This window comes from Coffea eugenioides, chromosome 4, assembly GCF_003713205.1.
Source record: "Coffea eugenioides isolate CCC68of chromosome 4, Ceug_1.0, whole genome shotgun sequence".
In the NCBI taxonomy this organism is placed as follows: Eukaryota; Viridiplantae; Streptophyta; class Magnoliopsida; order Gentianales; family Rubiaceae; genus Coffea; species Coffea eugenioides.
Genome location: NC_040038.1, coordinates 3,929,209 through 3,951,442, shown reverse-complemented (window position 1 = coordinate 3,951,442; position 22,234 = coordinate 3,929,209). Strand labels below are relative to the sequence as shown.

The 22,234-nt window shown below is 34.7% G+C and overlaps 2 protein-coding genes across 2 annotated transcripts; one reads left to right on the top strand and one right to left on the bottom strand.

Moving 5' to 3' along the window:
- The first annotated feature begins 8,956 nt into the window (after nucleotides 1–8,956).
- On the top strand, nucleotides 8,957–15,962 carry LOC113768476 (putative cyclic nucleotide-gated ion channel 8). Its single transcript, XM_027312855.1, has 8 exons — nucleotides 8,957–9,211; nucleotides 9,735–9,907; nucleotides 11,012–11,597; nucleotides 12,207–12,419; nucleotides 12,766–13,073; nucleotides 13,657–13,768; nucleotides 14,409–14,645; nucleotides 15,048–15,962. The coding sequence occupies exons 2-8, from the start codon at nucleotides 9,852–9,854 to the stop codon at nucleotides 15,720–15,722; spliced, it is 2,187 nt and encodes a 728-aa protein (XP_027168656.1). The 5' UTR covers nucleotides 8,957–9,211; nucleotides 9,735–9,851; the 3' UTR covers nucleotides 15,723–15,962.
- Nucleotides 15,963–16,114: 152 nt separating this feature from the next.
- Nucleotides 16,115–21,450, bottom strand: LOC113768410 (protein LOW PSII ACCUMULATION 3, chloroplastic). Its single transcript, XM_027312750.1, has 12 exons — nucleotides 21,042–21,450; nucleotides 20,417–20,447; nucleotides 20,145–20,237; nucleotides 19,981–20,043; nucleotides 19,037–19,148; nucleotides 18,644–18,729; nucleotides 17,851–17,909; nucleotides 17,658–17,760; nucleotides 17,515–17,575; nucleotides 16,962–17,044; nucleotides 16,802–16,882; nucleotides 16,115–16,593 (listed from the first exon to the last, which is right to left on the bottom strand). The coding sequence occupies exons 1-12, from the start codon at nucleotides 21,377–21,379 to the stop codon at nucleotides 16,534–16,536; spliced, it is 1,170 nt and encodes a 389-aa protein (XP_027168551.1). The 5' UTR covers nucleotides 21,380–21,450; the 3' UTR covers nucleotides 16,115–16,533.
- Between the last annotated feature and the right edge of the window lie 784 nt (nucleotides 21,451–22,234).

Genomic DNA, 22,234 nt, shown 5'->3' with positions numbered 1-22,234 from the left:
ATGCTAAGATAAACCCTGTGCCGATATACAATGAGTATCATGTTTGCATTAATTGGCGAAGTTCATAATCGAAGTAGCTTGTAAGAGTTTCATAGCCAGGTTTACTACAATCCACCATCAACCTACAGAGTCCAATGGAAAAAAAAATTATTAAACTGAAATTTACATTGGTAGTTAGATAAATTAAACCTGCATTAGCCTACATATATCAACTAAGACATTGATCCTCATATTGTTGCATGAAAAGAAATGAAAATGAGGGACTTCAAAAGAAATGCTAAGGATCACTTTTATTAACCACAAGTACAAAATGTGAACTGAATTTCAAACTACAAGTTGGTAGCATGTACTTAAGATGAAGAAATCATTATGACCCCAATTGACATGAAACCAATTGTAAAGTAACGCCAAGGCTGTTTCCTTTAACACAAAAATAGTTAATGCATTCACCCATTGCAGCTCGTTCAAAATTGAGAAGTAGCTAAGCAAGTGTAACATTCATTCGGACTTGGAAAGCATGAAATGAACTTGAAAAAAGGAATTAGCTTTTACTGCCAACAAGGCTTCCAAGGTGCAAATAGCCAATGAGATCCTTTTTTTCTAATCCTTATTATTTTTGTCCAGTATGTTCACTTAAAAGAAAACTATATTCTATTTACTAGATCTTTAGTTAAGAAATAAACAACAAAATTAAATCATCAAAAAGGCAAAAGACCAAATGCATTAAAACTTGCACAAACATTCAGGAGGAAAAGAAGGTATCACCTAAGAGAATCACATGCAGCGCAATGAAAGCATTAGAATTAGCCCAAAGGAAGGGAAAAAATATGCTTCACGAATGGTCCTACAACACCGAAACACAAAACAATAGATAATGATGAACCACCACAAACCAGTCCAAAGACAAGCAAAATCACCTACACTATCAATCCTAATCACCAATCGGAGTAGAAAATCATCCAAAATTTCAGTTAAGTCACCGAAAAAATAAGGCTTAAATCTTAGAACATGTCATAATCAGTGTTTAGCATTCAAAAATTGTGTAAGATATAGGGGGTTTGGGACAACAAAAGGGGACAATTAGGGCTGGGCAATGAGAGGTATGGAGGAATGGAAGTGAGAGTGGTAAAGAGAGGAGATTGAACAATACGACAAAGCAGGGGAAAATCAAATCGTGGAAGGAAGAATTCTAGGATGAAAATATGTTGGAGACTACCTGAAATCTTAGATCTGAAATTTCGACGGGCCATTTTCACTTTGCCTTCCAGTAAGACCCCTTTCTCTACTCCAACTGAGATGCCCATTCACTCTAATCCACTAAAGTAGAAGCCTACAATTTTAAAAATTTTATCTTGCGATTATTAAATTGACCAAAAATGCAAGAAAAAGGCAATTGACAAAACAGAGATGAAAATAACATATCTGCTTAAAAAACCTACACCATCGCTTTTCCTTGAAGTCTGCCATTGCATCAGAAGGGTCTTTAAAGTGTGTCCATGATTGTATAAATTCAGATCTGGATGCTAGAGAGGAAGAGGGGAACCATATGTCTACGGGAAACTGAAAATTGATAGAGAGGGAAAGAGAGATAGAAGGAGAAAGGTGCAGGGGAGGTTGCGATTGAACTTTTGAGGGCTCTGATTGAGAATAATATATTTGGGAAAGTAGCCTTGCAAGTATGGAAGGCTTGGAATTCATGTGGTGCTGCACTTAACAAGTGCTGTGCCGGGAATGGTTAAAAAATTTTCAATGCGCGGCTCTGCTAAAAATTGGAAGGGAGCAAAATTTTGAAATTTTCACAAAAAAGCACCCATAATTTCTCACCAATAACATAAACTTTGGCCCACTAGAATCAGTATTTGGAGGGAAGCTTTCCCGCACTCATTTTGGTGGGAATTTTAAGCGAGAAAAGTTTTTGCCCTCGCAGAGTATGTGATGGCGCCAATTTTTGGTGAGACATTGTCCTTTTCCTTGCTATAAGCCTCTTAATAGCGTCAAGTTTTCTACTTCTTGCTAAAGTTGTTGTCGCTAATACTCTTTTTTGTTGTAGTAAATGGAGGAAAGTCATAAAAAATTGATGTTTTATTAAAAAATATTTTTTTCCATTCGATAAATAAATTTATTTATGAAAAAATGGGTACTCTATTCTTATAATAGAGGAAAACTATAAAGAGTTGATATTTTATTGAAAAACGGGTTCATTTTTATTTTATTCGATAAATAATATTTTTTTTAGAAAAATGGGTACTATATTCTTATAATGGAAGAAAGTCATAAAGAACTGGTTTTTTATTGAAAAAAAAGTTTATTTTTATTTTATCCGATAAATAAATTTATTTATGGTAAAATGGATACTCTTTTCTTATAAGGGAGTAAAGCCATAAAGAGCTGATTTTTATTGAGAAACGGGTTCATTTTTATATTTTCGATAAATAATTTTTTTATCCGATAAATAAATTTATTTATGACAAAATGGGTACACGGTTCTTATAATAGAGGAAATGCATAAAGAGTTAGGATTTTATTGAAAAATGGGTTTATTTTTATTTTATCCGATAGGATTTTAGGAATAGAGTACTCATTTTCCTAAAAAAAATTATTTATCGGATAAAATAAAAATAAACCCATTTTTCAATAAAATCCTAACTCTTTATGCATTTCCTCTATTATAAGAACCGTGTACCCATTTTGTCATAAATAAATTTATTTATCGGATAAAAAAATTATTTATCGAAAATATAAAAATGAACCCGTTTCTCAATAAAAATCAGCTCTTTATGGCTTTACTCCCTTATAAGAAAAGAGTATCCATTTTACCATAAATAAATTTATTTATCGGATAAAATAAAAATAAACTTTTTTTTCAATAAAAAACCAGTTCTTTATGACTTTCTTCCATTATAAGAATATAGTACCCATTTTTCTAAAAAAAATATTATTTATCGAATAAAATAAAAATGAACCCGTTTTTCAATAAAATATCAACTCTTTATAGTTTTCCTCTATTATAAGAATAGAGTACCCATTTTTTCATAAATAAATTTATTTATCGAATGGAAAAAAATATTTTTTAATAAAACATCAATTTTTTATGACTTTCCTCCATTTACTACAACAAAAAAGAGTATTAGCGACAACAACTTTAGCAAGAAGTAGAAAACTTGACGCTATTAAGAGGCTTATAGCAAGGAAAAGGACAATGTCTCACCAAAAATTGGCGCCATCACATACTCTGCGAGGGCAAAAACTTTTCTCGCTTAAAATTCCCACCAAAATGAGTGCGGGAAAGCTTCCCTCCAAATACTGATTCTAGTGGGCCAAAGTTTATGTTATTGGTGAGAAATTATGGGTGCTTTTTTGTGAAAATTTCAAAATTTTGCTCCCTTCCAATTTTTAGCAGAGCCGCGCATTGAAAATTTTTTAACCATTCCCGGCACAGCACTTGTTAAGTGCAGCACCACATGAATTCCAAGCCTTCCATACTTGCAAGGCTACTTTCCCAAATATATTATTCTCAATCAGAGCCCTCAAAAGTTCAATCGCAACCTCCCCTGCACCTTTCTCCTTCTATCTCTCTTTCCCTCTCTATCAATTTTCAGTTTCCCGTAGACATATGGTTCCCCTCTTCCTCTCTAGCATCCAGATCTGAATTTATACAATCATGGACACACTTTAAAGACCCTTCTGATGCAATGGCAGACTTCAAGGAAAAGCGATGGTGTAGGTTTTTTAAGCAGATATGTTATTTTCATCTCTGTTTTGTCAATTGCCTTTTTCTTGCATTTTTGGTCAATTTAATAATCGCAAGATAAAATTTTTAAAATTGTAGGCTTCTACTTTAGTGGATTAGAGTGAATGGGCATCTCAGTTGGAGTAGAGAAAGGGGTCTTACTGGAAGGCAAAGTGAAAATGGCCCGTCGAAATTTCAGATCTAAGATTTCAGGTAGTCTCCAACATATTTTCATCCTAGAATTCTTCCTTCCACGATTTGATTTTCCCCTGCTTTGTCGTATTGTTCAATCTCCTCTCTTTACCACTCTCACTTCCATTCCTCCATACCTCTCATTGCCCAGCCCTAATTGTCCCCTTTTGTTGTCCCAAACCCCCTATATCTTACACAATTTTTGAATGCTAAACACTGATTATGACATGTTCTAAGATTTAAGCCTTATTTTTTCGGTGACTTAACTGAAATTTTGGATGATTTTCTACTCCGATTGGTGATTAGGATTGATAGTGTAGGTGATTTTGCTTGTCTTTGGACTGGTTTGTGGTGGTTCATCATTATCTATTGTTTTGTGTTTCGGTGTTGTAGGACCATTCGTGAAGCATATTTTTTCCCTTCCTTTGGGCTAATTCTAATGCTTTCATTGCGCTGCATGTGATTCTCTTAGGTGATACCTTCTTTTCCTCCTGAATGTTTGTGCAAGTTTTGCATTTGGTCTTTTGCCTTTTTGATGATTTAATTTTGTTGTTTATTTCTTAACTAAAGATCTAGTAAATAGAATATAGTTTTCTTTTAAGTGAACATACTGGACAAAAATAATAAGGATTAGAAAAAAAGGATCTCATTGGCTATTTGCACCTTGGAAGCCTTGTTGGCAGTAAAAGCTAATTCCTTTTTTCAAGTTCATTTCATGCTTTCCAAGTCCGAATGTTACACTTGCTTAGCTACTTCTCAATTTTGAACGAGCTGCAATGGGTGAATGCATTAACTATTTTTGTGTTAAAGGAAACAGCCTTGGCGTTACTTTACAATTGGTTTCATGTCAATTGGGGTCATAATGATTTCTTCATCTTAAGTACATGCTACCAACTTGTAGTTTGAAATTCAGTTCACATTTTGTACTTGTGGTTAATAAAAGTGATCCTTAGCATTTCTTTTGAAGTCCCTCATTTTCATTTCTTTTCATGCAACAATATGAGGATCAATGTCTTAGTTGATATATGTAGGCTAATGCAGGTTTAATTTATCTAACTACCAATGTAAATTTCAGTTTAATAATTTTTTTTTCCATTGGACTCTGTAGGTTGATGGTGGATTGTAGTAAACCTGGCTATGAAACTCTTACAAGCTACTTCGATTATGAACTTCGCCAATTAATGCAAACATGATACTCATTGTATATCGGCACAGGGTTTATCTTAGCATTTGTTATCCCTGACAATTTTGATTGTATATATTAAAGCCTAATTAGGATTTGATTTGAGTATCTTTGTGCTTTGTACTGTTGATAGTATTGGTTGTAATATATTGTTGCTCGTTTTGTATTTGTAATGACAAATTGGTTTGTTATTTCGTATAAAATTTTTGCTATATCTCAATATTGACATTAATGATGCCTCTTGCTAAAAAAATGATTGAAAAAGAAAAGTAGCAACTACAGTCACAAAGCTACTTTTGGCAACTTTCTTGCAAGAAAATCATTTAGTTGCATTTGATCGTCTTTGGTAAGGGGTCGATGGTTTCTAATTAAAGAAGTTACTTGTTTATGATAAAATGGGCACTCTTTTTTTATAATGGAGAAAAGTCATAAAGAGTTGGTGTTTTATTGAAAAATGAGTTTATTTTTATTTTATCCAATAAACAAATTTCTTTTTGCTTTCACAATGGGTACTCTGTTCTTATAATGGAGAAAAGTCATAAAGAACTGGTGTTTTATTAAAAAAATGAATTTTTTTTAAATAAATATGTTTATGAAAAAATGGGTACTCTGTTCTTAAAATGGAGGAAAGTCATAAAAAGTTGGTGTTTTATTGCATCCTCAAGGTTTCGTAATTTTTGCCAATTAGGGACAATTGACGGGAAATGAAGAATTGATCGTTAGAACCAATGGTTTTACCTAACAAAAATGGATAAAATCGAATGGAGTCATTTTTAACGAAACAATTGCAACGGACAAAAAGTTCAATTCTTCTCATTATTCTCTCTGCATTTCTCCAACCCAAAATTTTTTTGCCAATTTCTGGAGTTTTAACGACCGTTATACAACTTTCAAAATAAATAAATTTATTCTAAATTTTTATTTGGGATTATTTTATAAACCAAATTGCGGTCAATTTCTGTAAAGTATCACTTTTCCATAAAAGACCAACTCTTTATGACTTTCCTCCATTATAAGAACAGAGTACCAATTTTTTCATAAATAAATTTATTTATCGGATAAAATTAAAATAAATTCATTTTCTAATAAAAGATCAGCTCTTTATGGCTTTGCTCCATTATAAGAACAGAGTACCCATTTTTCCATAAATAAATTTATTTATCGGATAAAATAAAAATAAATTCGTTTTTCAATAAAACACCAGCTCTTTATGACTTTTCTCCATTTTAAGAACAGAGTACCCATTTTCCCATAAACAAATTTATTTTTCGGATAAAATAAAAATAAAATCGTTTTTCAATAAAACACCAACTCTTTATGACTTTCCTTCATCAAAAGAAGATAGTACCCATTTTTCTATAAACAAATTTATTTATCGAATAAAATAAAAATAAACCCGTTCTCCAATAAAATACCAGTTCTTTATGGCTTTCCTCCATTATAAGAACAAAGTACCATTTATAGGTAAAATTGTTGGTTCTAACGATCAATTTTTCATTTCCCGACAATTGTCCTTAATTGGCTAAAATTACGAAACTTTGAGGATGCAATATGTTTGGGGTGAAATTTTGAGGTTGAAATTGGCCAACTACCCAAACTTTGAAGATGAAAAGTGCATTTTTTCCTATAAGATATTTAATCAAATATTATTTCTTGTCTTAATTTTAGTTATGACTGTACTACATATTTATTAAATAGACATACCTTTATAATTAAAGTTAATATTTGATATTTTAGAATGCCATATATTTAAATAGATGAAAATTATTTTGAATATAACATATTAAAATAATTTTATTTGTCAATCATTTTGGCCCCTCCTCCAAGGAAAAAATCTTGGCTTCGTCACTGCTTAGGAGGAAATTGGGGTCTATTGCTAATAAAAGATTGTGAAAATTTACCTTTATATCCTAATTATTTAAAAAAATCTAATGAACAAATTTTGCAAAAAAAATATTGTTTCTTACCAACAAATTAAGTAACTAATAAAATCACCCGTAATGTTGCTTTAACATATTTAATTTATGTTAAATACAAATTTTACCAGTTTCTCTTTCGTAAAAATATCAGTGTAACACTTTTTCAATTTTAGTTACAAACATTTATGTATTTTACATAAATGTAGTGATTCAGAATAAAATGCCCATAAATAGCTAGTATTTTGTTGATGTAATGCAAAAAGTTCATAAAGAGTTGGTATGTTATGGGCGCAATCTTTTTTGCTTTCACATATTTAAAATTTGTTAAATGCAAAATCTATCAGTTTCCCTTTCGTAAAAATATAAGTATAATACTTTTTCAATTTTAGTTACAAACATTTATGTATTTTACATAAATATAATGATTCAGAGTAAAATACCTATAAATAGTTAGTATTTTGTTGATGTAATGCAAAAAACTCATAAAGAACTGGTATGTTATGGGCAAAATTTTTTTTACTTTCACATATTTAAAATTTGTTAAATGCAAAATCTACCAGTTTCCTTTTTGTAAAAATATAAGTATAATACTTTTTCAATTTTAGTTACAAACATTTATGTATTTTACATAAATATAATGATTTAGAGTAAAATACCCATAAATAGTTAGTATTTTGTTGACGTAATGCAAAAAACTCATAAAGAGCTGGTATGTTATGGGTAAAAACTTTTTTACTTTCACATATTTTAAATTTGTTAAATACAAAATTTACTAGTTTCCCTTTCGTAAAAATATTAGTGTAAAACTTTTTTAATTTTAGTTACAAACATTTATGTATTTTACATAAATCTAATGATTCAGAGCAAAATACCCATAAATAGTTAGTATTTGGTTGATGTAATGCAAAAAACTCATAAAGAGCTGGTATGTTATGGGCAATATGCTTTCTACTTTCACAAAAATCAGTTTATGTTAAATACAAGACAACTAATTTCCCTTTCGTAAAAACATTAGTGTGACAGTTTTTCAATTTTAGTTACAAATATTTATGTATTTTACATAAATGTAATGATTCAGAATAAAATATCCATAAATAGATAGTATTTTGTTGATGTAATACCCATAATCGGGAGAATCAATTGGAATTCACTGTTCCTCAGCCTTGTACGCTTTATGTAAAGTAGAGATATTTGTATTCAATTAAATGTGAAACAGACAACAATCTGTCTTCCCACGAATCCAATTTTCACAAATGTTAATATTTTACTAATATAACAATTAAAATCAATTTTAATAATTTAAATTTAGTAGGTTAGATAAAAGTTGTTAGAAAAGTGAGAAACCAAAAGAAAAATAACTCAAATTTATTAAAAGTCCAAAAAGGATTCAGTACTTCAGCTTTAGAAGTTCTCCAAATGACTATATATTAGAACGTCTATAATCAAAATAGATTAGATAATTAAAAAAATTAATATTTTAAATATTTATTTTCTTAAGTTTCATTTCTTAAAGGCTCTCAGCTCGTTATTTAATAATGATCATATGTTGCTTCAAAGCCAAGCATGACTGTGTTTAGTACTGCTTAAGCTTCATCTTCGGTGTTTTATTTCTAGGCCCATTATATTTATGTTAATTCCGTGACACCCCAATACATTTCCAGCTTCTATAGTACCCTACATTTCCAAACCGCGGTTATAAGTCATCACTTCCTTTTTTACAAACATTCCCTTCATGATCCCTACTTGTCAGGTTGCAACGTGGTGGCCTCTGTGCCATATTCTTTACTTTCCACACCTATATTCGATTAGGTGAACACACTACAGAATTTACCAAACATACTATTTGTGCAAGACTCAAACTTTAGTTTATTTACATAATTTCTCCAATTCTTGAATCATGCAAAACACAGTCGAGTTTATTGATTTGTTTTCTTAAAAAAGGGACAGAGTCTGACGATTCTTTAACCGCTTTAATCGGTTAGTATTTTTTTCCAAATCCGTTTGCTCAATCTGAATGGGCAGGATATCCACTTCGCGCGCATTTCCGTCCAAACGAAAAACCATCATTCTTTCTCTGGGAAAATTACTAAATTTCCAGAAATTCCTTTTCCGTTTTTCATTGGATTGGATACAAACATCCCATTTGAGAAGAGCATTTTGGGGAACCAAAACTGGACGCATGTTCCTGTAAGTCAATCATTCGTTTTAAGGATTCTTTTTATGCAATTCTGTCATCTGTTTGAAATATTCCTGTTCACATTCATAAAAAGGCAATGTAGTTAGACTAAGGATTTTTTTTTTTATTCATTTGTATGATCAACGGGATGAAAGACTTCCGACCAATTAAAGCAGGGGATTTGACATTTTTTAAGATGGGGCATTTACGAAATGTTGATATCACCAGAAAAATATGAAAAGTTGTAAAACGTTGTTGTCTTGGTTTCTACGTTCCCTGCTTGCTGCATTTTCGGTGATTCAATAATTTCCTTTTTATGATCCCTTTGAAAAATAAAAAGTTTTTTTCCCCCTTGTTAGTCTGAAAATTTGCACTCTGGACAAGAGACTTGATATTTCCTCAGCTTAAGTTACTTCTGATGTTTCCAATTAATTGATCATCTGAGACAATGTGGCTGCCTAAGCTACCTTGCGAGGTATGTCATTTGCTTCGTTAGATGTGAATTCACATGCTGTATCATATATCATTGTGCAGCAAAGGAATTGCATTACCGTGATGCCCGACCTATGGTACACCAGTACAGCATTCTTCACAAGAAATTGATATTTGGATTAAGCGAACCTTCATTCTCTATGTTGTCAGTGTTACAAAATGTTCAGTAACTACAAGGCTCAGTTTATGGGCGGCAAGAAAGAGAAGTTTGTCAGGTAAGATAATGCACCAGCCTTGCAGGGATATGGTAATTTTATTAAGAATTTGTGGTTATGTCAATTATAATATATGGACTTTTTTGGTTCTTTGACTTTAGCTGCTTTATGGGCCTACTTTTTTGCTTTATATGGTGCCACTGATGGTGTTATAATCATCCTAAAGAGTCTCACAATCATATTAACTACCTTATGCATGTATGGTCGAAGGTCATTTGATTTTGCCTTTGTTTTGCTTCCTCTTCCATGGCGATTGTAAGTTCCTGGTAGGGTGGTAATTGATGTTCTAGCATTAAAACCATTCAGGACGTCATGTTGTTGGGTGAATGAACAAATTATCAGCAAGTTAAAATATGTCTTTACAGTTTCCTTTAGCTAGAGTGAAAGGCTTTTCAGCATTTTAGGTTTTCAATATTACTCTTAAGTGGTTTCCTGTTAGTCCTCCCTTCTCCCCCTCTTTTGGAATGCTTAAGACTGTGCGTGTATTTCTGCAGACTGCAAGGAATCCTGAAATTTTGCATGTATATATTTGTTTCATTTCTGGGAGAGATCCTGAAAATTTGATGTGAGGCATATTCTTTCATTGATATGATACAACTGATAGTTCCAGAACCACTAATTCCTGTTTCTTACTAACTTGATTTTAAGCCTGTACATGTCTCTCTCATGCATTCACAATCAATTAAGGGCTTAAAGGAGATTGATGTTATCTCATATGCGATCACTCAGAATGGGATCTAGTAAATTGATGTGTTGCCCCTAGACAAGATGGCAAGTATAGATATCCAGAACGAAAACAAATTAAGTTACTTAATTATGCTCATCCTTAATGAAAACAAATTAAGTTGCATTCCTCGTTATACTTAATATATGCTCATCCTTTTAATACTCGAGTACTGGAGGTATAGTTGGTAAGAACCTTTGAAATATTGTCTTGTAAATACTGTGGCATGATAGATGGTTATAATGATGCTGGAGTACTGGTTATTCTTTTGTATACATTGCTTGAAGCCTCTGTTGGATGACTTAATCTGCATTTGCTTGGCTCTATGAAATGTTTATTAATGTTTGTAGATGATAATTTGACACTTGTTTGTGTTGTAGGTTAGATGATTTGGACTCTAATTTATCATTTAAAGCTGATATGCCTGGAAAAACAAGAATTGGGTTTAGCTTAGAGGGACTGACTGGTGCCAATCGTTCTTCCAACAAACCATCAAAATCATTTAGGGTAGGGATGAAAAGAGGATCCGAGGGTATTATTACCTTGGGCAGATCACTAAAATCTGGAGTCAGCCGTGCTGTGTTCCCAGAAGATCTTAAAGTTTCTGGGAGAAAAGTTTTTGATCCTCAAGACAAGTCTCTCTTATTCTGGAACAAACTTTTGGTTTGTTCCTGCACCCTTGCAGTATCAATAGATCCTCTGTTTCTGTATCTTCCAGTTTTCCGGAGTAAAGAGATGTGCCTTCACATAGATAACAGTTTAGCTCACACAACTACAACTCTTCGGACATTAGTAGATGCATTTTACCTTATTCGCATGGTTCTGCAGTTCCGGACAGCTTACATTGCACCATCATCCCGAGTGTTTGGCCGTGGTGAACTTGTGATAGATCCTAAACAAATTGCAAAAAGATACACACATCGTTATTTTATAGTAGATCTTCTCTCTGTGCTACCTCTACCACAGGTTTGGTTCGTGCTTTTCTTTCTTTTTGAACAGCTAATGGAAGTTAAAGTGGTTTACATAATGATTTCTGCATGAGTGACATTTGACATCCCAAAGCATGGTAAAGAAATTTCAAATTTAATTGCCCACATTGTCAATTAGATCTTCCCATCCTTCATAAATATATGTTAAAGTTTTTACTTCATCAGCTGACAATTGCACTATACCCAAACAACTTAGTTGTAAAGGGCACTTTTACTAACCTATGCCATTGCAGTTATCTAAGACAAATAGTTTGATATTCGAAATAGTTAAAACACAGCTCCAAGCGGGAGCTGATATCAAATCTGCTTCTGAGTGAGAGTTATGTTACCACCACTTAAACGAAGTTCTTACTTTAGAGACATCGGAAGTGATTGTTGCCCTTTTTGACTCTTTAATAGGATCCTATATTTAGATGATTACACCAAGCAACATTTAACAAGTAATGGCATCTGTTTTTTGTAGCATCTCCCTTTTATAGGAGGAAATGACTACCAGAATGAGTGCACATTTGTTTTGCTATATCATAATATTAGACTACAGGAAATCCTTGATCTGATTTGCCATTACATCATTTTTTATCCGCAGATTGTTGTGTGGAGATTTCTTCATAGGGCAAAAGGTTCAGATGTCTTGGCAACAAAACAAGCATTAGTATTCATTGTGTTTCTCCAATATATCCCCAGGTTTTTGCGGTTTTTACCATTGATGTCAGAGTTGAAAAAAACAGCTGGAGTTTTTGCAGAAAGTGCTTGGGCTGGTGCCGTATACTATCTGCTGTGGTTTTTGCTTTCTAGCCATGTAAGTTGCTCTGAAGATACTAATGAACAAATAAAGAGAATCAGCTACTTATAAGGCGAAACTCTACTCTGGCATTCTTTGCAATTTTACTGCTATCTTTGATCATTGAATGGAGACTCTACTGAGGTGAATCATCCTAAGAAAGATCATGGTCTTTCATATGATACAATTTAACTAATTGACTTTCAAACGGTGTCCTTTTGCTGCAATAAGATTTTCTGAATCACCAACTCAGAAACAGAAAATAAAAAACCTGAGCTACTTGAAGGAACTGCTTTACTTGCTCACGTTGCTCTAGTTTCTCTCTACAAAAATGTTGAGCTCATATGTTACTCTGACACTACAGATTGTTGGGGCCTTTTGGTACCTATTAGCTGTGGAACGCAGAGATGCATGCTGGGAGGAAGCCTGTCAAGACAGTGACATGTGCAAAGCTAATGCTAATCTTCTCTATTGTGCAAGTGAGAGACCAAGTAATTCAAATTGGGAAAACGTCACCCAGACAGTTCTCGGTTCTCGCTGTGCTATTAATGATACATATTCAGCATTCGATTATGGGATTTATGCAAATGCTTTAACATCTGGAGTTGTTGAATCCGAATATTTTATCTCTAAATACTTTTACTGTTTATGGTGGGGCCTCCAGAATTTGAGGTAAGCTGCTAAAATGTTTAAAAATTGGATACTATCTACACTGCCATTCTGTCAATGATAATTCAGGATTCCACTGAAATTTAGAGTCCCCTCCACTTCTGACGGACTTCGAGAGAAAGTGGGGAGGGGAAAAGCAGCACCGTGCAATGCTTATCAGCTAAAATATTGTTTTGGAGTCTTTTGCATTTCTGTGATAAATTATACGCATTCACTTTCCTTATCATGTTTAACTGAAAAGATGCAGGAGCTAATTTTGGAATATCTTAGACAAGCTCTGAAATGTCACTTTTACCAGTGAGATTTTCCCTCCTCAATTAACTTGTCAAAAAACTGAATCCGAGGGAGGGCTATGCAGAAAAGAAAATCAAAATCCTGTACATGTTAGTGCATGTGCATGTCTTTTGTATAAGCTGCGCATGAGAAAGCATATAATATTTGATTGACTGGGTTGCAAATAGTTTGGTAACAAAAGCCATAAATGAACTATTTACTAAATTCATTACTTCTCCAATATGCTTAGAGAATTTAACTGTTGAGTAGCGTGCAGTATTCAGAGCTCATTTTGATGTTTCATTTTTTCCAGTACACTTGGTCAGGGGCTTGAAACCAGTACTTATCCTGGAGAGGTTATATTCTCCATAGCGATTGCAATTTTTGGTCTCATTTTGTTTGCTCTTCTCATCGGTAACATGCAGGTGCGTAAGAAATCAATTGCAGATGTTTTCTTTAGTTTACCAGCACACTGTGGCAATGGAACTAATCTGTTCATTTCTGCTGATTAACAAAGAAAACGTCTATAAAGATATTACATGATAAATTGCAAAATTATTCTTACTATACAATGTCTTTACATTTTAAACAGAATCTGCACTTATACAGATCACTACACTAGCTAAATCACCTATTTTGGGTCAACGATTTATTGCTAGCACTGTGTCACAACCTGCTTAGCAGATGAAATTGCAGAAGCATCGGCTTGGTAGCCCAGAATCCCATACGTTGGATAAGAATTGAATACTGTTATTAGGTTTATGATCAGAACAGCTTTACAGGGATTTAACTTGCACATTTTTGTTGCATTTACAGTTCCTTTTCATTATAAGGATTTCTTTGTTGGGTACCAAGGCTTTTTTCAAATTCTTACTCAAAGCCATATGTATCAATAAGAATACCGAATTCATAAGTTTTTCTTTTTTCTGCAGTTTTCTAAATGAGTATAAAGAGCCATTGTACAAAGTTTATGCAGTACATCCGTACAGTATTTTATCTTTAAGACACCAATTATTTTCTACAATGAAAGCAAGACTTTCTTGACTCTTGCGGTTTCTCCGACAGACTTATCTTCAATCTATGACTGTTCGGCTTGAGGAGATGAGAATTAAAAGACGTGACTCTGAGCAGTGGATGCATCATAGAGTGCTTCCCCCTGAACTAAGAGAAAGAGTTCGGCGCTATGATCAGTACAAATGGATGGAAACAAGAGGAGTAGATGAAGAGAGCTTGGTCCAGAGTCTGCCAAAAGATCTCAGGAGGGATATCAAGCGGCATCTCTGTTTGAATTTGGTCAGAAGAGTAAGTGTTATATAACTTTTATCCCCTGTTATTGTAGTTGTTTACTGCCACGTGAGCTTTTCTTTTAGATGTGCATTGGGACTATGAGATAATAGGTAAAAGCATTTGATGGTTGCTTTTCTCCCGAGCCCTCAAATTTAGATAAATATTCCGTTGTTGGGGAGTAGAATTATCTGATACATGTCTGTGAAGCTACTTTCTATCTTGTGTCGTTGTCAACAAGAATATGAAGACAAAGGGTATTTCTGTGTATGATAACTTTGGGGTGACATTTTTTAAGATTTCTTTTTCTGGTTGTAAAGGCGCCAGATGAAATATGGCATGGTATATGATCATGTATGAGCATTGAACGATTATAAACATTTATATGTTGCTATTGATTTTAGTAATGGGAGCTTGCAGGTTCCTTTATTTGCCAATATGGATGAGAGGTTGCTTGATGCAATCTGTGAGAGACTTAAACCAAGTTTATGCACAGAAAATACATACATTGTCCGAGAAGGGGATCCAGTAGACGAGATGTTGTTTATAATCCGTGGTCGCCTGGAGAGCGTAACAACAGATGGTGGGAGAAGTGGATTTTTCAATCGAGGTCTTTTGAAACAAGGTGACTTTTGTGGGGAGGAGCTCCTCACTTGGGCATTGGATCCTAAAGCTGGTTCCAACTTACCACCATCTACTCGTACTGTCAAGGCTTTAACAGAAGTGGAGGCGTTTGCCTTGATAGCAGATGAAGTGAAATACATTACCAGTCAGTTCAGGCGCATTCATAGTCGACAAGTGCAGCATACCTTCCGTTTTTACTCACAGCAGTGGAGAACTTGGGCCGCCACCTTCATCCAGGCTGCATGGAGGCGCTATTCAAGGAGGAAGCACATGGAAATTCGTCGCCTTGAAGATGAAGCCGCAGAAGATGAAGAATATGAATCCAACTCAGTCCCATCATCCAGCTTTGGAGCTGCGATGTACGCCTCAAGATTTGCCGCCAACGCTTTGCGTGGTGTTCACAGGATTCGTAGCTCCAGGTTGATAAAGCCGCAAAAGCCCCCCGAACCTGACTTTGAAGCTGGTTTATAACTGCTGGATGAAGCTGCGCCAAGCTCTCCTGATTCCAACACTGATGTTGTGGATTGAGAAGTTGATTAAACTGTAGATTAACTTGTCAGGTGAAATAGAAATCCGGATCTGCTGTACTAAGTGAAATTTCTTCTGTATCCAAGCAGCATCTCTAGCAGTAATCTGTGCTGTAGACCAAATGTCCTCTTAGTAGTTGAAAAGCATTTATGTTAATCCGCTTCAAATGAGGATAGTTTTCAATTGATCTGTGGTATTATCTGGCTTCGAGAACAAATGAGGAAAAGTTAAATATAGAAACTAACCAGCGTGCGTCAAAATATTTAGAACTACTTGTATCAGGTAGAAAAGGATCATGTACGGGATGAAGAGAAACAAATACCCACTCTCAAGTCTCAAGTCTCAATTGCAATTTTCTTTTTGAATATTGCCAGAAAACAAAATCAAGAACAGAAATAAAGCATAAAATCAGTCTTGACAATCTGATCTCTCATCGCTAGGGCTCCTTGGAGATTATAAACTTTGGAAGCCTCTACGAATGAACTTAATAATCCACTACTTTAAAAAAAAAAGACTTTCCATTTCTGCAGTTTCAAAGCAACTGCGATACATTTGTAAAGCAAGCAGACAATTTCTGCTGAGTTGTAGGAAGGGGAACGGTATGAAGGTGAATGTGTAACTTAATCTATTAACTGAGTTTCCTTTATACATATTGGTTCCCACTACAAACACCCAACCCATGTAGTGAACTCGTTTCTCTCATTCTTCAATTTCCTCTCCCCTGTGAAAGTTGTCTCATTGCCATTGCTACTGTTCAGCTCCGCCAAGCAGCAGACTGTTCCAGATCAATATTTTCTTCCCACCAAGTGATAGTCTGAAATTATGTACTTCAAATGAGAATTTTTCAATTCAAGTATGTGAGCAAGGACCAGGAGTAATGGAAAAGGTGCAGTTATGCAAGGACAACAGATGCATATCCAGAGGAAGCCAGAAGGGGTGTTGTTGGGGGTTTTGGTTTTGTTGGGGGTTGGGGGGGAGTTGAGGGAGGGGAGAGATCTCAGGAAACTACTCTGAAATACAACCTTGTAGCCTCTTCGAAGAAATTCAAGTGAGCTTCCTTCTTCCTCCTGCAGTCCAAGGACCCTCAACAGTTCTTCCTTGGCCTGGCAGGCCAAGAAAATCTTAAGTTAACAAATAATAATAACGCCTTAGAATTTGTTAAGGATTAGTGAGGATTCTTACTTCACCAAGGGCGAAGCGAGTTGTACTCTCAGCAACACAAGCAAAAGAACCATCTGTTTGTTTCAACATAACCTGCCAAGGCCCTGCAAATTTTGAGGGAATGTAAGAGCATGACTGTATTTTGTTAGCTAATCATGAGTCTTGTGTCTTGCTATATGCTACATATTAAGATTGTATAGCTAATGGCACACTGTGAAGTAGAAGTACCAATGTGTAAGCTACAGGGATGAAAGCAGAACCAATCTTTGTGCTTTTAAGGTGTTACAGAAAAATGCAAAACAATAACATCAAAAGATGGATTTTCTTCCAAAATTTTGCTCCAAATTCTCCTCAATGAATATCATACCATTGAGAACTTATGATTGAGGTAAGACTTAAGAGCCATATATTTCTAGTAATCATTATTGGAGAATTTATACGAAATCTCCTGATTAAAATAAAGCAAATCTGCATCAGCAGTAGAAGCAAAAGATAGGAACATTATAAGATGCAGAGAGAAAAGAAAATGATAAGGAGTTGTATTATAAGAATGCGTGACAGCTATATATCTCACCAGGGTATTGACGAAACAATGCTCCACTATAATTCACTACATAAGGTGCCACTGCAATTGTCTTCCAAATCAGAAAACAAAGATCTGTAAAATGTACTATGAGAAATCAAGCAGGAAGTTAAACCTACGACAGCAATTATTACCTTTGAGTATTCTCTTGTTCGAATGTAAAAAACTGGAGTAAACTGAGAGAGGAATCTGTAATGTAAATCTTTCGTTGGAAAGCCAAGAAGACCAAGGTCAGCACTGCAATTGTGATTGGTTCTTGGTCAGAGGGAACAAATCAAAGATGAGACTACCACTAATCCAACTAAAAGTCGGGTCATCATAAAGTACCGCAATGTGTCAAGCTCCAGATTGAAAAGAAGGGTAGGAGTGGAGGTGGCAAATTTTTCCTGCATCATTGCAAAAGAAATAAAAGCCTCATCAGTGACCTGAATATGAGCACCACATATAAATTTCTTTTTTATACTTAGAAAAGTACAGGCTGCAAGAAGTACAACTAGTGTTCATGATTGGCAATCAGTAACACAACCTCTAAATTTGTCAATTATAATAAGTTTCAGACTCAGAGTCCGGAGCTTGGGAATGTAAACTGCAAAACCTGCAAATGCCTCAGGTTAATTCAGTATTTATGTTTTAATTGGTTATTTTTTAATAGGTGATGTTAAAGGAGGAAATGGGAGTCAAGGTAATAGCCTTACATCACTCGGCTTCTTCTGATTCTTCTCATATGTTTTTTCAAAAAAATCACACTTGCCTTGCAAAGTTACATATCTAAGAAGGATTTCATTCTTTCAAAGAAACACTACACTCTTGTATTAGAAATTAAACACAAACATGCATGAAAAAAAGGAGAAATCTGTTGATGTGGTTATTTGTTATCTTGCGGACAAAAGCCCTACCATCATGGCAGGAAGGTTAGGTGCATACAGCCTTATCCATACAAATGGTTCATACCCCTACAAAAACCTTTTGAGAGCCTTATATATGCATGATGCCAATAATAACCTTGACAAATTGCCGATGCTCAACTATTGGACATGAAACATCATCTATGCAGTCACATTTGCACGTGAAGTTTATAGACATCAAGTACTAGGAAATTATAGTTGCAAGGATAGCATACCACATACTTCTCTATCACTGAGAGATCACGTGTGCTAGAACTAATAAATATATAGATTGATGGTGGCTTGTCAGACTTCCAACGACCTGCATTTGGAAGGAATGGTTGGTATAGTGATTATTTTTCTATTAATTCCAGAAAGAATATTGCACTCAGCCAAAATCCAAAGGAGAAGAAACAGACTATTAAATCAGACCTCCTTATTTCTCATCCATTGGCATGTCAATAGTTCCTTCATGTTTCATGATGATATTTCCATTACTTTGACTATAGGAACTTTTTATGTCATGAAATACTAGAGATTTAATTTTACCAATTATGAGCTTGTAGGGATACGCTAAGTCTAGTCTAAATTCCAGAAAGCAATGCGACACTTATATTCGTTCAACCAACCTTCATTCTCATCCTCAAAATCGAAATCCAAGGTGTTCCGTACAGATCTAAGAAATGTGGTAATAGGACCAGCAGGAATATCATCCAAGGATCCAATGGTTAATCCTTCAATCTGAACACGTAAACAAACAAATAAACACTCGAGATCATATGACTTTACAAATTGTTAAAGCTCCGGCAATTTTTCCCAGAAGCAGCATCAAGCAATTTCATGTATCTAAGTATCATAAGACATTGGCTAAGAGGTTTCTATCATACAAGATAATGAGTAATGTAACTATTGATTCAGTCAAGTAATATTCTAGTTTTAATTGGATGTCAATCCTTCAATGCATGTATCTTTTCTCCTTTCCTCACAACAATTAATTTCTGGACCATCACATCATGTGGAAGATTTTTGTGATTTGCCTTGCGCCGTCTCAACATAAAAGCACATGCAGCACAAAACCATGCAACTGCTCTTTATACCATTAAAAACATTGAACAAAAGAGGTCAATACTGAGCCTCAATACCTAAATAACACTTGTGAAATTTTGGTATGTGAAATTCACTGACTTTATTAGAAACACATGAGGTATAATATTGATTCAAACTATTTGAAAACCTGTTTTTAGACACTGAAAAAAATCTTGAAAACTTGTCCTAACAACACTAGGTATTATAAAATTTCCTTTCTTCTCCCTCAGTTGATCTTAAAGCAACCATTGGAGTTGATAAGATGAAGTCATTTCAGCACTTCCAGCAAGAGAAGATAAAGAGCCCATAAACTTCACGTGATACAATGTACATCCCATTAATATTCCTTCTCAAAAAAAAATCTGCATTAAAGCAACTCCACTGGTAGTTCACAGTCAATGTGACTCCTGAGGCGCTTCTACATATGAATTAGCTACCTCGGACTGAAGAGAACAGTATGTGATGTACAAATGAGACACTCTCTTACTGAGTCAAAGGCAGCTTTGAAGAGTTCTGTGGCCCTTCGCTTTTCTGGCTTATCTGGGAACACCTAGAATTCCAATAGGAGTTATAAGAGTTCATACCCTTTTTAGCGTGTTTCTATCTGTATATGTGTGTGTGTGTGTGTGAACGAAACAAGTCTAGCCTTACAATGCAAGCTCTTGTTTCAGTTCTCTCCTGAAGTTTCTTTACAACTGCCAAAGCCAGTTGAATATTGGCATCACTGAACTCATCTGATGATCCCTTCACATATGCAGCAATTTGACAATATCATGTAACATCTTTTGTTAAAGGCCAATACCTTTCCAATTTCCAAATTGCATCAGAAAAAGGATAAGTACGACACACTCAAATTATGGAAAATAAAGGACATGCGATCCATGTAAAACAAACTCTGTAAATAAAGGCCGGCTACGAATTACCTTATAAGAAGACATGTTGCTAGGCAAGGGACTTTTTGATGCAAACCAGTGAAAAGTAAAACACAAAGACGAAAATGGTGTCAGCATAAGCAAGAGAGAAATCGAGGCGGTAACGACAGATACTGAAGTAGATTAAGAAACACGATTACGCCAATGTTAATAAGCAATTACACTACCAGAATTTAGGCACCCTACAATGCAATGTTAACTCGGGGAATTGAGATGCATCTTAGATTAATTCTACATGATAAAGTCCCTGATTTGTTATCTACATCATAAATGTTATTTTTGTTACTTCGATGAAATAATTGCCTCAGTTAAACTGCACTTAAAATTTTTTTTCTTTCGCAAGAGTGCGCATTTATTCATCAATTATAAGCTAAAACAAAAAAAAACCCACGGCTGAAATTCGTAAGACGAAATGTAGGATCATAAATTAAAGAACTCTACAGGACTTCATTTGACCCTGCTGCAAAAAAATTAATAGTGGTATAGCAAGAGCAAAATAATTCCAACATGAACAACAAAAATCCATGCCTAAAATTGGACAAATAAACTAAAAATAACCGTAATATTCAATCAAAAAGTGAGAACTTTAAGTAGGTACATTGGGATGAAAAATTACGGGAATTCGATTTCGAGGCGGGTCTTGCCATCATTAAGAGCACAGAACAGAGAATTGGCAGCATCAGTGACGAGCACTTCGTAAGATTTAGGCTTGTAAAGTGAGACACCGAGCTTGGGATCCGATTCGTTAGCTGCAGTTGTTCTTGCTGCTTTGATGGTAGTGCGGTACTGCGATGAGCTGGCGGGCGATAAAGATAGTCTTTTTGGCGGGCAAGAAAATGTGGGAAAGAGAGAGAAAGAAGAAGTGAGAGCAAGTGGTTGATGAATCTTAAAGAGGGAAGTCGAGGACAGTGGACGCGGCTGTGCTGGCGGTGAAAGGGGCACGGGAACGGCCATGATAAGGTCTGCTTGGTGGTGGTTGGAGGGAGGCAGCGGGGGAGTGGAGGGAAGATAGCACAAGGTTCAGAAGCTGAAGTGGATATAAATATAATGGATTTGATAATTGGCAGTATTTTCTCACTTGGTAGTATCGGTCTCTTTTTACTGATTTTCCTTTTATTAACGGAAAAGGAATTGAAGGGATTATTTTGGAGGGGGGGGGAAGAAGGAATGGAAAGCAGGAAGATGAGAAGACTTTTGGAAATTGAAAAAGACGAAGGTGTAATTTGTGATTGTTGTTTTGACTATAAGGGAAAAATGCAAAATGCAGTCCAAAAGATGCAACGGGGTTCAAATCAATGGTAAGAAAATATATACAGTTAGTGTTTTTTTTTCCTTAAAGAAAAAATTCTAACTTATATATATATATATATATATATATATATATGAATGTTTTTTTTATCATTTGACAACATATACTTGAAAGCGTTAGAATATAATAATGTCAATCGAAAAGCATAACAAAACCATTTTATTTGTAAGCAAGTATAACAACACATTAGGAACGGAGAAAAGAATTTCTGTTAGCTGCCTTTGTTCGTATCAGTGTTATGGATTTAGCATCGGGTCATTTGACTGCACCCCATAAATCAATGGATAAATTTCTTCAGATACATCCTCTCTGCAGAAAGATAAGCAATCAATATGCTTTTCTTCTAAATCTACAATCAACTTCTCCCCTTCAAAAATGCATGGTGACAGTCCAAGTTGCCTCAGGCATACGCTAGATTAGCAAGAGCTTTGGTGCACTATGTTCAAGAGAGTGGGCTCTGATGAGTTTCCTGCAAAATCAGGATCAGATAAGATAAGAGA

Excerpts from the sequence above, each read along its gene's own strand:
- LOC113768476 (XM_027312855.1), top strand. The coding sequence starts at position 9,852 with ATGTTCAGTAACTACAAGGCTCAGTTTATGGGCGGCAAGAAAGAGAAG. Across the intron at positions 13,074-13,656 it reads TGGGGCCTCCAGAATTTGAG|TACACTTGGTCAGGGGCTTG; the intron begins GTAAGCTGCTAA and ends CATTTTTTCCAG. Across the intron at positions 13,769-14,408 it reads TTCTCATCGGTAACATGCAG|ACTTATCTTCAATCTATGAC; the intron begins GTGCGTAAGAAA and ends TTTCTCCGACAG.
- LOC113768410 (XM_027312750.1), bottom strand. The coding sequence starts at position 21,379 with ATGGCCGTTCCCGTGCCCCTTTCACCGCCAGCACAGCCGCGTCCACTG. Across the intron at positions 19,149-19,980 it reads TCAAAGCTGCCTTTGACTCA|ATTGAAGGATTAACCATTGG; the intron begins GTAAGAGAGTGT and ends TTACGTGTTCAG. Across the intron at positions 18,730-19,036 it reads TTTTGAGGATGAGAATGAAG|GTCGTTGGAAGTCTGACAAG; the intron begins GTTGGTTGAACG and ends TTCCAAATGCAG.